The sequence below is a fragment of the Balaenoptera acutorostrata genome, chromosome 11, assembly GCF_949987535.1.
Source record: "Balaenoptera acutorostrata chromosome 11, mBalAcu1.1, whole genome shotgun sequence".
Taxonomy (NCBI): Eukaryota; Metazoa; Chordata; class Mammalia; order Artiodactyla; family Balaenopteridae; genus Balaenoptera; species Balaenoptera acutorostrata.
The window spans coordinates 32,686,217-32,700,194 of record NC_080074.1 but is presented as its reverse complement, the minus strand read 5'-3'; the positions used below and the strand labels follow the sequence as shown (position 1 = coordinate 32,700,194).

General features: G+C 37.0%; 1 protein-coding gene across 2 annotated transcripts in view; it reads right to left on the bottom strand.

The window, feature by feature from the left end:
- C11H12orf50 (chromosome 11 C12orf50 homolog) overlaps window positions 1-13,978 on the bottom strand; it is a 31,808-nt gene that overhangs the window by 195 nt on the left and 17,635 nt on the right. The window contains exons 6-11 of one of the 2 annotated variants that reach the window (XM_028167402.2): window positions 9,931-10,041; window positions 8,647-8,754; window positions 6,823-6,939; window positions 4,922-5,026; window positions 4,467-4,670; window positions 2,972-3,064 (exon numbers count right to left, since the gene is read on the bottom strand). In XM_028167402.2, coding sequence (XP_028023203.1) covers window positions 2,972-3,064; window positions 4,467-4,670; window positions 4,922-5,026; window positions 6,823-6,939; window positions 8,647-8,754; window positions 9,931-10,041 — 738 coding nt within the window. The remainder of the gene's footprint in view (window positions 1-2,971; window positions 3,065-4,466; window positions 4,671-4,921; window positions 5,027-6,822; window positions 6,940-8,646; window positions 8,755-9,930; window positions 10,042-13,978) is intronic. The other variant, XM_028167409.2, reaches the window with a different exon arrangement.

The following is a 13,978-nucleotide window of genomic DNA, read 5'->3' as shown; positions in this document are numbered from 1 at the left end:
ACATTTTCAGAATGCCATTCAAACTAATTCCACTTCTTTCTGAAGCCCGCTAGCTGTGATTTGAATTTAGATGGAGGGGTGGAGAGGAATGGAAATAATACTACAGTATATAGAAGGCTGCACCATGGGGCACCCAGAATGAACAGAATGAATGTTCCCTCCTCTGGAGAAAGGCACCTCCAGTCACACCAGCTGTATGCCTATCAGAAAGGACAGGTGGCCTCAAGGAAAGGCTGACAACGACATCTCTAACTGCCTTCAGCTCCTTTCCTCGATTCCCGCAGACACATTTTCCTCTCATTGCATTAGCCTCATAGCAGCCAACATTGTCCCAAAGACTCCTCTCACCCAGTTACACTTCTGAGGGCTTGGCTCCAGATATTCCTTAGAGGAGTAGACTAGTGGCTCTCTCCAGCAGTCCACCTGTCCCCTGGGAAACGCTGAAATCTCTCCTTTGTGCCCTAGCAGGAAGTGCAGGGGAGGAAGCACAAGCTACTCCTTCTCTCCCTATTCTGGTGATGACAACAACAACCGGAAAGGGTAAGAGTTTAGGGGTTACACATTTCCCAGCAAAAGCTCAGGTAAATAAGAAAGCTAACTTTATTTTGTTATAATTCTATTTAATTTCTTGATTCTAAATTCCCATTCTGCCTGATGTGGAAAATTTGCATATAAACTTAGTCCCATTCAGTGCTTTCTTAGCTACTTCACATGTATATGTCAATCACATTCAGATTTGAAATTCTGAGGGTTTTTCTCCCTCCCCTACCTTCCTGCTCCTTATACTAATTTCTAGGGTTGGGACTGGGGAGGATGGTTCCTGCTGTGTGACAGGTAGGAAAAGAATGTCCTCTCAACAATCTTGGGTTTCAACAAGGTCTGGGTCCTGTGCTGGTGAACAGTGGCCCAGATAACATAGTCTAAGGTTTCTCAGGCTTTAATGTGTATCCTAATCACCTGGGGATCTTGTTAAAATGCAGATAATGATTCAGTAGGTCTGAGATGGAGATTCCACACTCCTAACAAGCTCCCAGGTGATATCATTGCTGGTGGCCCTCAGACCATACTTCACGTAACAGGGGTTTGATCAGTGGCTGATGGCTTGGTTTCTGATCGACTTCCTGGCACAGCAAAAGGTTGAGGTTCCAGCTGAGTCCTCCCCGGAATAGCACCCAACCACAAAGGCATCTTTTTGATGCTATCCCTTTAGGCCTAGCCAGAAGACTTTGTGTAGACCTGCTGGTCCTCTTTCCCAGGAACTCACTCTCACTTGAAACTCACAGGGTTATGTGATGCCCTCCCAAGCAACCCTGGAGCTCGGCAATCTCAAGAGGTTCTGTCTCCAGCCCTCTTGCGTTAGACATGCCTTGTCCTCCCCACAATCCCACCACCAGATGGCGTTAACTCTCCAAAGCTTCCCCCCTAGATTGCATCTGGGAAGTACAATGCAGAGCCTCTTTATACTCAGATTCTTAAAATTTCCAGAGGAATTCTATCATTGACCTTTCTATCCCTGGGCCCTGGCATAGCCGGAGGTGGTAGGAGAAGGGGAGGAGGGAACTAGTACTGCGTAAATGGCTTCACAGTTTTTGCTCTCTTGCTGTCTCTCCATACCCTCCTCCTTACTCTTCAGCTTGAAAGAAAAGAGCAGTTTTGTTGGCTCACATCCCCTGTCACATCCCTTTTCCTGTGGCATACGTGGATGGTACATGCTTCATACTCTGAAGTGACCCCTCCTTTCTCCAAATCCTTTGGTGATTCATGTTTCACTGTGTGGGATGGGAGGGGAGAAGGCTGCTGCAATACAAGAGTATTCACTGGGACAGGGGCAGGGGGGTGAGAAGCACATCCTTTAATGCTCCAAATAACATCCCACCCACAAGGAAACCATGGGAGAAAAAGATGTGACTTGACAATTGGTAGTTTTATCTAGGATTTTCATTGCCTTTTCACCTCCTTCCCCCCAAAATTAAGTGCAACCCACGTGAAATGAAGAGGAAATATAATCAATTAAATAGTGCCACAACAGAGTTTTCTTGCAGTACAATATGATTTGGGAAGAGATGGGAAAAAAGAAAACAACTGACTCCAGTATAAATATATATACAGGTCTGCATACTGCATCACAGTTATAGTCAAGAGTTTATAGGGAAATACTGCTTTAGAAGATCTCAGCTGTATATTTTGGAAAGTGTACAGTTTCTAGTCTGGATGTGTTCTGATTCATTCTGGGAACCTCTTGTATAAGAGTTTATGGATTTCAGATGATTCTAAAAGTTCTAGGCTACTGATTTAGGTAGGAACTCCCTATCTAGGTCTTTTTCTGAAAGGTTCAGTTTTCCAAGAAATAACTGAAACCATTTTATCCTGTGTGGTTTTCCAAACCTACTGAGCCAGCCCCAGAATAAGCTGGGAGAAGACACCAAGCTTTTTAGTAGAAGAACCAGATCCCAAACCTGAGGCCAGATCTGCTACAAACCTTTACACTGAGGAGGTTTCTGGAATCCCTGCACCCTCCCAGAGCACAGAGCACAGGGGGAGACCATAGTCACTTTGAACCTCCCAGCCTGGAAACTACGTCTTAGATGCCCTGTCAGCCAGCACCAGCCAATATGTGTCCATGGTGGATATAGTAGGGCTTTAATATTTTGTGTCAAAATACGGATTTATATATTGCTTTGTAGTTCAACAAAGAATGCATCTTATATTACATAACTGCTGAAACTGCTATGTTCTAAGGAGAGAAATATATCAAAAAATTTCTGATAAAATAAAAATGGGCAAAGGAAAACACAATAAAAAAGTAAAATTAAATTACTAGTAGAGAAGATATCTACTAAACTCCAAGTAATTATGTTCAGGTATATGGTGAAAACTTTCTAAATTTTCTAAAATATGTTCCTTGAGCTTAAAAACTTGTCATTTATTTTCAGAATTGTATGATACATTAAAATCACTAGTAAATATTTACCTGTATATATCTTTTCAGTTTTTGAATATGTTTTTGAAAAAGGAATTCTTTTTCGCCAGGCTGAACCATTATATGATGTTGACATATATTTATCTGAGAGAAAAAGGAAACAGGAATTAAATATTTTATAATGTAAAAATCATATTCCAGGAGCATTTCAAAGTTATAAATATCTCAGAGGTGAAGCTATTCTCTAATAATTCATTTTACCATTTCAAGGCTAAGGCATCAGGGATACAAGTGAGCTTATTAAAACCATTTAAGTTATCAATGAACACGGTTATACATCTCTTAATTGACTGTTCAGTTCCTCAAATAAGGTTTGCTCCCACGAGGCTAAGCTAGAGAAGAGTATGATACGTGTATGTAATCAAAATGTTTCATTGCCTGGCCTTACCATATTTTACATAAAATTCTGTTAACATTTGCAGAGCTAAAGAAAGGAAGGAAAGAAAGGAAGGAAGGAAGGAAGGAAGGTAGGTGAGGCCATCTTAACACAAATCTAGACTGTGGCATCAAACTGTTCCGGTAGTTACTGTATTCTTCACAGCTATCCACTCACAGTAAAATAATAATAAAATTAATAATAAAATAATAGTAGTAAATAAAATTAAAAGTCTGTTTCACTTAAGAATATCCTTATTTTTATATATAAATCCATACATCATTCCATTCTAAAACAAATAGAAGAAAATAATTTAAAAGCCAACTTCTATGTAAATTGTAAAAGGAGGACCTAAGAGAGACACAGAGTTTTCACTTATGTTTCAGAAAGTACACAACATTCAGAACTCTACTAACTAGACTGTGTACACAGGAAAATACAGACATGAAATTACAGGGAATTGAGTGACCTTTTGTTAAGCTGAGAAAACAAACCCAACTTTAAAAGAGCCAAATTCATCTGAGAGAGGGGAAAAAAAAAAAAGAGAGATTTGGTTCCCTCCTCCCTTGTGTCCTTGTACTTCCTGAGAAATACTATGACTTTGCCTATTACATGATGAAATGATTTAGAAGCAATCTGGGCATGGATGGGAGAGATGAGAGGTTGTCAAAAATATTGCAATTAACCCCCAAACTAACCTTTTCAGAAAGTAATCGTGAAGGCCTAAAGAAAAACCACAGCATTAGACAGAAAGTGATAATTGAACAATGCAGTCAGCGGAACAAGAAAATGTCAACCATTCAAAAACAATCCTCAAGAGTGAAATAAAGTTATCCTGGGGGAACAAAGTGCAGTGCTCTGAGACAAAATTCTAGAGGGTCATGTCAAGCCATCTGCACCCAACATGTTTTCTCCAATATCCTTTAAATCATGTGCACTCCTGCACATGGACAAAAATCCTCTTACTAGTTTTCTAAGATGTTACGGTGGTGATGGCCTGGAAAAAGAAGGGGGTGGATAGCAATTAAGATTGGTTGGACCATCAGGAAATTCCATGGGAATGCAAACCACAGACATGAGTAAAGAGCCTATATAAGTGTAGAACTCCACCTGAACAGAGGTTGAATTTGGGCTCCTTGTTAACATCAACTTTATTGTAGGACCCGTGTGTGGGCCTGCTGCGGGGAGGTGCATTCATTGAGACAGTTCTGACAGCATCTCTCTGAACATGGATATAGGAGGCATTCTCAGAATTTCCGTTTTTATTATTGCGATGGTAACTCATTTTATTTTGGGGATTTGGAGCCTGTACTGCTATAAAAGAAAGGGGGAAGAGAGTGAGGGATAAAACAAGCTGGTTTCACACCTGTAAATAGCATATTGCACTTTAAATGTTTGATAGCACAATGGAAGATAACGTAAGCTAAAAGAACTAAGTTTATAGGAATTGGGCTGACATCTAAAATAACATGTTGCATGACAATGACTTGTTTTTCTGCTAGAAAATATTATTTAATCTCTTTTCAAATTACAATTTAGGAATATCAAATACATAGACACTTTACCTCTCTGCATTCCTGGGCCAGGAAAGTTCTTTGGTTCATCATAAATCCATTTTCTTTTTTTCACGCCTTTAAAATGAGGCTTCCTCACTGGCTGGACATCATGTACTTAAAGAAGATACAAATTTTTACAGTTTTTAAAGAGACGCTTCCATCTGAAAATTACTGTAGGTGATAATTACATATCTGTGCATTCACATGTCAAGTAAGAGAAAAAAATAAATGTACCACCCCAGTACTTTACTTTCTAGAACAAAGAGTGATTTAATTTTAAGTACCAAAAAAAATCTATCTTGGAAATTGATTGATGAGAAAACTTTCAATAAGTAACGTTCCTTTGGAGAAAAATGCTTTTCTCCAAAGGAATGTGTGGATCTTTTTAGGTTTAAAAGAACATAAAATTACAATCAAATATAATTATATATCCCATTATAATGTTATTTTTAAGTAGTTTTAGAATTGTGATTTTGAACATAAATCTTTCTGTACTTTTTAAGCCAAAACTACTACTTCTTAAGAAGTTGGATTAGTAAATCCAACTGGATTAGTAAAATACTTTAATGACTATTACCTTACTGTTTTAAGATCTTAAGAAGTTGGGGGTATAGGTAGTTTGGTGAAACAAGCCTCAGTAATCAGAATTTGTAAGTGCTAATATCACTAAGTTATTCACTTCTTGCTTGCATGCTTTTACACGGAAAATTTTATGTGCATGCTCAATTTTCCAGGAATATCTAAGGTACATTTCTCCAGAGTATCTTAAAACGGTTTAGTAAAGAGGAGCATTCTTTATTATTTCTCTGTGTGGAGATCCTAAACATTCACAAGTAGCTACTACGCAGAGAAAATGAACATCAAATTCACTCTGTAGATTACGTTAGCTCTCTACAGCGGGCTGATAAATCTCTCTTCGCCCTAGCTCTCATCTTCGGCTCCAGCAGTAAGCCTTCAGTGAAGCTCTGATTCACCACCTCCGCTCCAAACATCATGCCCCACCCTTACTCTCATGCTCCCACTCCTAGAACTTGGAAACCATATTTTTCACAAGTGTCACTAAACTGAGCTTCTCTGAGGTAAACCATCACGGTTCCCTTTGTTTCCCAGCTGGGGCTGAAGAATATTACAGGGGTTCAATAAATGAAATAAGGAAAAGGAAGGAAGGAGGGAGGGAAACAGGAAGATTCATGAGTCTTAATTGTATCAAGAGAAGAAGCTGCAAGTACTAAATAGCAAGGAGAAGCCAAATCAAGAAAAATAATCTGAAACATAATAAAAATTTGTCAACGTATCCCAGCACAGGTTAAATTTAAAATGTACTAATGAATCTTCAGAGAACGTAGTATATTATTAACTTTAATATCTAAATTAATCTAGTGGGGGGGCTTCCCTGGTGGCGCAGTGGTTGAGAATCTGCCTGCTAATGCAGGGGACACGGGTTCGAGCCCTGGTCTGGGAAGATCCCACATGCCGCGGAGCGGCTGGGCCCGTGAGCCACAATTACTGAGCCTGCGCGTCTGGAGCCTGTGCTCCGCAACAAGAGAGGCCGCGATAGTGAGAGGCCCGCGCACCGCGATGAAGAGTGGCCCCCGCTTGCCACAACTAGAGGAAACCCGCGCACAGAAACGAAGACCCAACACAGCCATAAATAAATAAAATAAATAAATAAAAATTAAAAAAAAAAAAAGAGCTAAATTAATCTAGTGGGAAAGTGTAAAATTTACTAGGACCTACATCACAATTCATTGTCAATTAGAAGAATATTGTGTCTTTAATTCTTAATCCTGAATAGTTTTCAAACCATCCTTTTTTCTTTCTTTTTTAAAATTCGCCTTCAAATAAGCAAAACAAATCCATGATAAGGCAAATATATCTAAGGCCCAAAAGTGATAGAGCTGATGTCTCACTTGAAGAGGGGTCCTCTCTGCACTTCATACTGATATTCTCAGTAGCATTTAATACATGCGTTGTAGGTACTAGTCGGGTAGTTAGGGAACGCTTTGGATGAGGACTGTCCTTGTTATCTTTTAAAAGCAAATTAAGAAAATAGAATGTCACTATTAGTAAAAAGAAGTGTGGGGCTTCCCTGGTGGCGCAGTGGTTGAGAATCTGCCTGCTAATGCAGGGGACACGGGTTCGAGCCCTGGTCTGGGAAGATCCCACATGCCACGGAGCAGCTGGGCCCGTGAGCCACAACTACTGAGCCTGCGCGTCTGGAGCCTGTGCCCCGCAACGGGAGGGGCCGCGATAGTGAAAGGCCCGCGCACCGCGATGAAGAGCGGTCCCCGCACCGCGATGAAGAGTGGCCCCCACTTGCCGCAACTAGAGAAAGCCCTCGCACGAACCGAAGACCCAACACAGCCAAAAATAAATAAATAAATAAATAAAGTAGCTATAAAATTAAAAAAAAAAAAAAAAAAAAAAAAAAGTGTTTCAGTTGGTATTTCACTTTGCAAGCATTATATGATGGGCATACCTATTTAAAATATATATACGTATATTAATTTTTAGAACCCACCACTGAAATTCCCTAATTACCAGATTGCGTCCCCCAAATTTGTCACTAACAAAACATTAAAAATTCAGAGATAACAGCCATTATCTTCAATATGTAAATTATATATTTGTGGCAATATTTTTAATACCTCTGTATAAAAAAATAAAATACAAAAAAATAAAAGGTTATCAATTTTACATCAAGTGTGCCAATTTAAACCAAGAATGAAGAAATATCTGTAACAATCTTCACTTGTTCTAAGCTTTGGAGCAGGACCATCCAATAGAGCTTTCTACAGTGATGGAAACATTCTAAATCTGTGCTGTCTGAAATGATAGCCACTGGTCACATGTGGATATTGAGCACTTGCAATATGGCTAGTGCAACTGATGAGCTCAATTTTAAAATTTTTATTTAATTTTAATTAACTTAAACAGCCACACGTGAATGGTGGCTATGGTTATTAGTGTAGTTAGAGGTGTGTGTTTTTTGATGGATTGAGCAAAAGAGAGGAAACAAGATTTACATATAATTTTCCATAAGGAGAATTTGATCACAAGTGTCTTCCTGTTCTTGAGAATATTTATTTAATGGTGGGGAAAACAGTAGATGTAATTGGTTAATACTTAGATGGAGAACATGTGAAGTCCTCTAATTAGAGGACAGCTGTACTGTCTGTGACTGAGAGAGCTGCTCAGCAGAGGTCCCAGCTGGGGGATTCTAAGCACGATAAAGGCAGCATAAAACTATAGAGAATGTATTTTATTATCATATCTCTGGATTATTCACAGACTATAATTAGTAACAATCATAAAGTGGGGAAGTCAGCATGAGAATTAATAGTCTTCTCAGTATATATATGTTCACAAACAAAGCTTTCTAAGAAAATTCAATCACACTGAATATTGGAAGCTGAAAAAAAAACAAACAAACTAGAGGACTGGGTATTACCATTTAAGAGAACCAATAACTTTAGAGCTAGCAAGACTCCTAGAAATTATGTAGTCCAACAGGCTAATTTTTCAGATAAGGAAACTGAAGCTAAAAAAAGATGAAGCCCCATAGGCAAATAATTAGGGATAGAGCCAGGACTGGAAACTTAGGGCTTCTGACTCCTATCTAGTGTATTTTGTGTATATTTTTATTTATTACCTTGCCTCTACAACAATCATGCTTTATATTTAAATTGTCTATACAAATTACAAATGGATCAAAATATAGACTGGCTCATTACCTTTAGCATTTGAACATTTCGACATCGTGATTTCTTTCTCTTCAGTTAAAGCTTCATTTTCGTCTACTCCAAGAAATATGATCCTCTGTGGAATGTAGCAGTCACCTCCTATGACAATAACTTACTGTCAGTGGCAATGATGGCAGAAAATTGTACAAAACTGTCTTTTAATACAGGATAAGCCTCCCCTAAAATACCCCTTTTGCACACTTTTATGTAAATACTTCTCAGTGATACCATCACCATCTCTATACATATCATACATGTTTCGATTAATACATGTGTATATATATATGAAAATACAGTATGTACATTTACAGATAATTGGAAGAAAATGCACACAGTCAACACAATTTTCTATATAACAATCTTTACCACACTTTAGAGATACTCAGAGTAAATATAATTTATCTTCCACATAATATCTTCAGATATATGAAAGCAGTTTTTATGTTCCTTAAAGATCTTCTATATTCCAGGATAAATATCCATAGTTGCTTTAAATATTACTTAAATACTTAATTTCAGATCCTTCACCATACAAGTTACCCTTTCTTAACATAAAATATTTGTTTCAAGTAACCTTGTTTAAAAATGATGCCCAAATGTGGACTACCCTGTACAGAAATCAGTGGAACTAGTATAATAATAGATGACATTTATAGAGCATCTTTCTATAAGTCATACACTCTACTGAGTATTTTAAATGACATCACATTTAATTATTTTCCTATACTACTCCTAATAATTCAATGTAAGTTTACCTTAGCTATTCGGTAGCTGACACATGTTACTGAATTATTTTGAAACCTTGTGGCCAACAAAAACATTTATTTTTTTCCTCACAATATATATCATGTCAGGTCTTTCCCAACTTGAAGAAAACCTACCGGTAATGTCTTGGACTTAAATGCAAGAGATTATGTTTATCACAGTTTGAGTTTACGTTGTTAAATCTGGCTCATTGTTCCAGCATATTAACTTCCAGTCATCTGTAAATTTTATAAACGTGTCTCTATACATCTAGTCATTCAATTGTTTAAATGTAAAATCATTTATTCTACAAATATTTACGGAGTGCACATCATGTGCCAGACATTCTACTAGAGATTCGTCTAGAGCAATTGATTATACACAATTCCTGACCTCAAGGAGTTTATCCAAAGCCAATGAATAAAATGCTAAAAAGATGTTGATGAAACAAATCAGTTATGAGAGAAAAAATTCAGACTCATTTATTATATGGTGACATACTCAGAATCAATCAGTAATAAACTAACTCACCTCCATTTTCAAAAGCAGCACTGTCAGTCCTTGGTTTCCTATCCAGTGATGCTTTTATCTCACCTTGCCTTTCAAATAGGCTGAATTTTGTTGGAACTGTCAGACTGTCCCCTAGGAAAAAAAAAAAAAAAATCACTCCAGGAACCATTACGCGTTTACCTAAGTTTATGATAGAATTTATGATGACAGTAAAAAGCCTAAAAGTTAATGGAAATATTGTTTGCACAGTGATCTGATGAACAATAAATTTATAATTGTACAAATTTTAAGCCAATTTATAATTAGGAGGAAAGCAGAAGGCAAGTTTATTTTCCTATGTGGATAACGTATCAAGTGGCAGTTAAAAAATTTAAGCAATCTAACTCTATAGTGTATGTATATTTAGTTTATTTGATGTGCTTTTCATATAATGAATTTTGTAATATTTATTTTGTTTTCATCTACTAACCATGAACAGAGTAAAAAGTATTAGGGTCAACTACTGATTAAAAAATCCTAATTATACTGATAATTAATTCTCACCATTTCCTTATACATCTCTAGCTAATTTTCTCCAAAAATAAAATATTAAAAGGAGAATAAAAGAGCTATGACAATCTGATACAACTCGTGATTCTGGACTGGATTCTAAACCAGGGAAAAAACTTCATTTTGTTATAAAGGACATTGATGGCACAATTGGTGAAATTTTTTTTTTAAAGTCTGTAAATAATATTGACTCAGTAGTAATTTCCTGATATTGATATTTATACTGCATTTGGGTGAGAGTTATGTAGGGGCATCATGCCTCAACTAACTCTCAAACAATTTGAAAAAATAACAACAATGTGTGTGTTGAGAGAGAGAGGGAGAGAGAGTGAAAACTCAAATGTGTAAAATGCTAACATTTGGGGAAATCTGGGTAAGGGGTATTCATGAGTTAACTGAAATTATTTAAAAATAAAAAGCTTTGTAAAGCCATAATATAAAGCAAAAATGCATATAATTGTCTTTATAATCTGCCATTTTTAATATTCATTGCTAATGTGTTTGTTTTTGTTTTGTTATTGTTTTATTTTTTCTTGTCTCCATAATTCAAGAAACCTGTCCTTCACTAGATGGCTCCTATCTATCAGCTAGGTCTTTTCGATTATTCTACCATCTGATGGCATGGTGCTGCCACCTACTGCCATATGTTTAAATAGTTTGCCACACATACATACTTGCAAGAAAGGCATTCTACTTTTTATCCTATACTCATACTGATCCTGGGAGACTTTGCCAACTATCTTTTTTTTTTTTTTTAAAAAGAGGAGAATAGAATTCAGATCTCTCCTACTACTGCAAAACTTGTTTTTCAGCTCATCCCAGGGGCAAGAAAACTACTTAAACTCATGGCAACCATGTATTTTTTTCTCTGAGTTCCTTTTTTTTTTTTTTTTTTGAATTTTATTTATTTATTTTTTTATACAGCAGATTCTTATTAGTCATCAATTTTATACACATCCGTGTATACATGTCAATCCCAATCGCCCAATTCATCACACCACCACCCCCACCCCCCCGTGGCTTTCCCCCCTTGCTGTCCATACGTTTGTTTTCTACATCTGTGTCTCAATTTCTGCCCTGAAAACTGGTTCATCTGTACCATTTTTCTAGGTTCCACATACATGCGTTAATATACGATTTTTGTTTTTCTCTTTCTGACTTACTTCACTCTGTATGACAGTCTCTAGATCCATCCACGTCTCAACAAACGACCCAATATCGTTCTTTTTATGGCTGAGTAATATTCCATTGTATATATGTACCACCACTTCTTTATCCATTTGTCTGTCGATGGGCATTTAGGTTGCTTCCATGACCTGGCTATTGTAAAGAGTGCTGCAATGAACATTGGGGTGCATGTGTCTTTTTGAATTATGGTTTTCTCTGGGTATATGCCCAGTAGTGGAATTGCTGGATCATATGGTAATTCTATTTTTAGGTTTTTCTGGAACCTCCATATTGTTCTCCATAGTGGCTGTATCAATTTACATTCCCACCAACAGTGCAAGAGGGTTCCCTTTTCTCCACACCCTCTCCAGCATTTGTTGTTTGTAGATTTTCTGATGATGCCCATTCTAACTGGTGTGAGGTGATACCTCATTGTAGTTTTGATTTGCATTTCTCTAATGATTAGTGATGTTGAGCAGCTTTCATTTTTGGATTGGGTTGTTTGTTTTTTTAATATTGAGCTGAATGAGCTGTTTCTATATTTTGGAGATTAATCCTTTGTCCGTTGATTCGTTTGCAAATATTTTCTCCCATTCTGAGGGTTGTCTTTTCGTCTTGTTTATGGTTTCCTTTGCTGTGCAAAAGCTTTGAAGTTTCATTAGGTCCCATTTGTTTATTTTTGTTTTTATTTCCATTACTCTAGGAGGTGGATCAAAAAAGATCTTGCTGTGATTTATGACAAAGAGTGTTCTTCCTATGTTTTCCTCTAAGAGTTTTATAGTGTCCGGTCTTATATTTAGGTCTCGACTCCATTTTGAGTTTATTTTTGTGTATGGTGTTAGGGAGTGTTCTAATTTCATTCTTTTACATGTAGCTGTCCAGTTTTCCCAGCACCACTTATTGAAGAGACTGTCTTTTCTCCATTGTATATTCTTGCCTCCTTTGTCATAGATTAGTTGACCATAGGTGCATGGGTTTATCTCTGGGCTTTCTATCTTGTTCTATTGATCTATGTTTCGGTTTTTGTGCCAGTACCATATTGTCTTGATTACTGTAGCTTTGTAGTATAGTCTGAAATCAGAGAGTCTGATTCCTCCAGCTCCATATTTTTCCCTCAAGACTGCTTTGGCTATTCAGGGTCTTTTGTGTCTCCATAAAAATTTTAAGATTTTTTTGTTCTAGTTCTGTAAAAAATGTCATTGGTAATTTGAGAGGGATTGCACTGAATCTGTAGATTGCTTTAGGTAGTATAGTCATTTTCACAATATTGATTCTTCCAATCCAAGAACATGGTATATCTCTCCATCTGTTGGTATCATCTTTAATTTCTTTCATCAGTGTCTCATAGTTTTCTGCATACAGGTCTTTTGTCTCTCTATGGAGGTTTATTCCTAGGTATTTTATTCTTTTTGTTGCAGTGGTAAATGGGAGTGTTTCCTTAATTTCTCTTTCAGATTTTTCATCATTAGTGTATAGGGATGCAAGAGATTTCTGTGCGTTAATTTTGTATCCTGCAACTTTTCCAAAATCATTGATTAGCTCTAATAGTTTTCTGGTGGCATCTTTAGGGTTCTCTATGTATAGTATCATGTCATCTGCAAACAGTGACAGTTTTACCTCTTCTTTTCCAATTTGTATTCCTTTTATTTCTTTTTCTTCTCTGATTGCCATGGCTAGGACTTCCAAAACTATGTTGAGTAATAGTGGTGAGAGTGGACATCCTTGTCTTGTTCCTGATCTTAGAGGAAATGCTTTCAGTTTTTCACCATTGAGAATGATGTTTGCTGTGGGTTTGTCATATATGGCCTTTATTATGTTGAGGTAGGTTCCCTGTATGCCCACTTTCTGGAGAGTTTTTACCATAAATGGGTGTTGGATTTTGTCAAAAGCTTTTTCTGCATCTATTGAGATGATCATATGGTTTTTATTCTTCAATTTGTTAATATGGTGTATCACATTGATTGATTTGCATATATTGAAGAATCCTTGCATCCCAGGGATAAATCCCAATTGATCATGGTGTATGATCCTTTTAATGTGTTGTTGGATTCTGTTTGCTAGTATTTTGTTGAGGATTTTTGCATCTTTATTCATCAGTGATATTGGTCTGTAATTTTCTTTTTTTGTAGTATCTTTGTCCGGTTTTGGTATCAGGGTGATGGTGGCCTCATAGAATGAGTTTGGGAGTGTTCCTTCCTCTGCAATTTTTGGGAAGAGTTTGAGAAGGATGGGTATTAGCTCTTCTCTAAATGTTTGATAGAATTCACCTGTGAAGCCATCTGGTCCTGGACTTTTGTTTGTTGGAAGATTTTTAATCACAGTTTCAATATCATTACTTGTGAGTGGTCTGTTC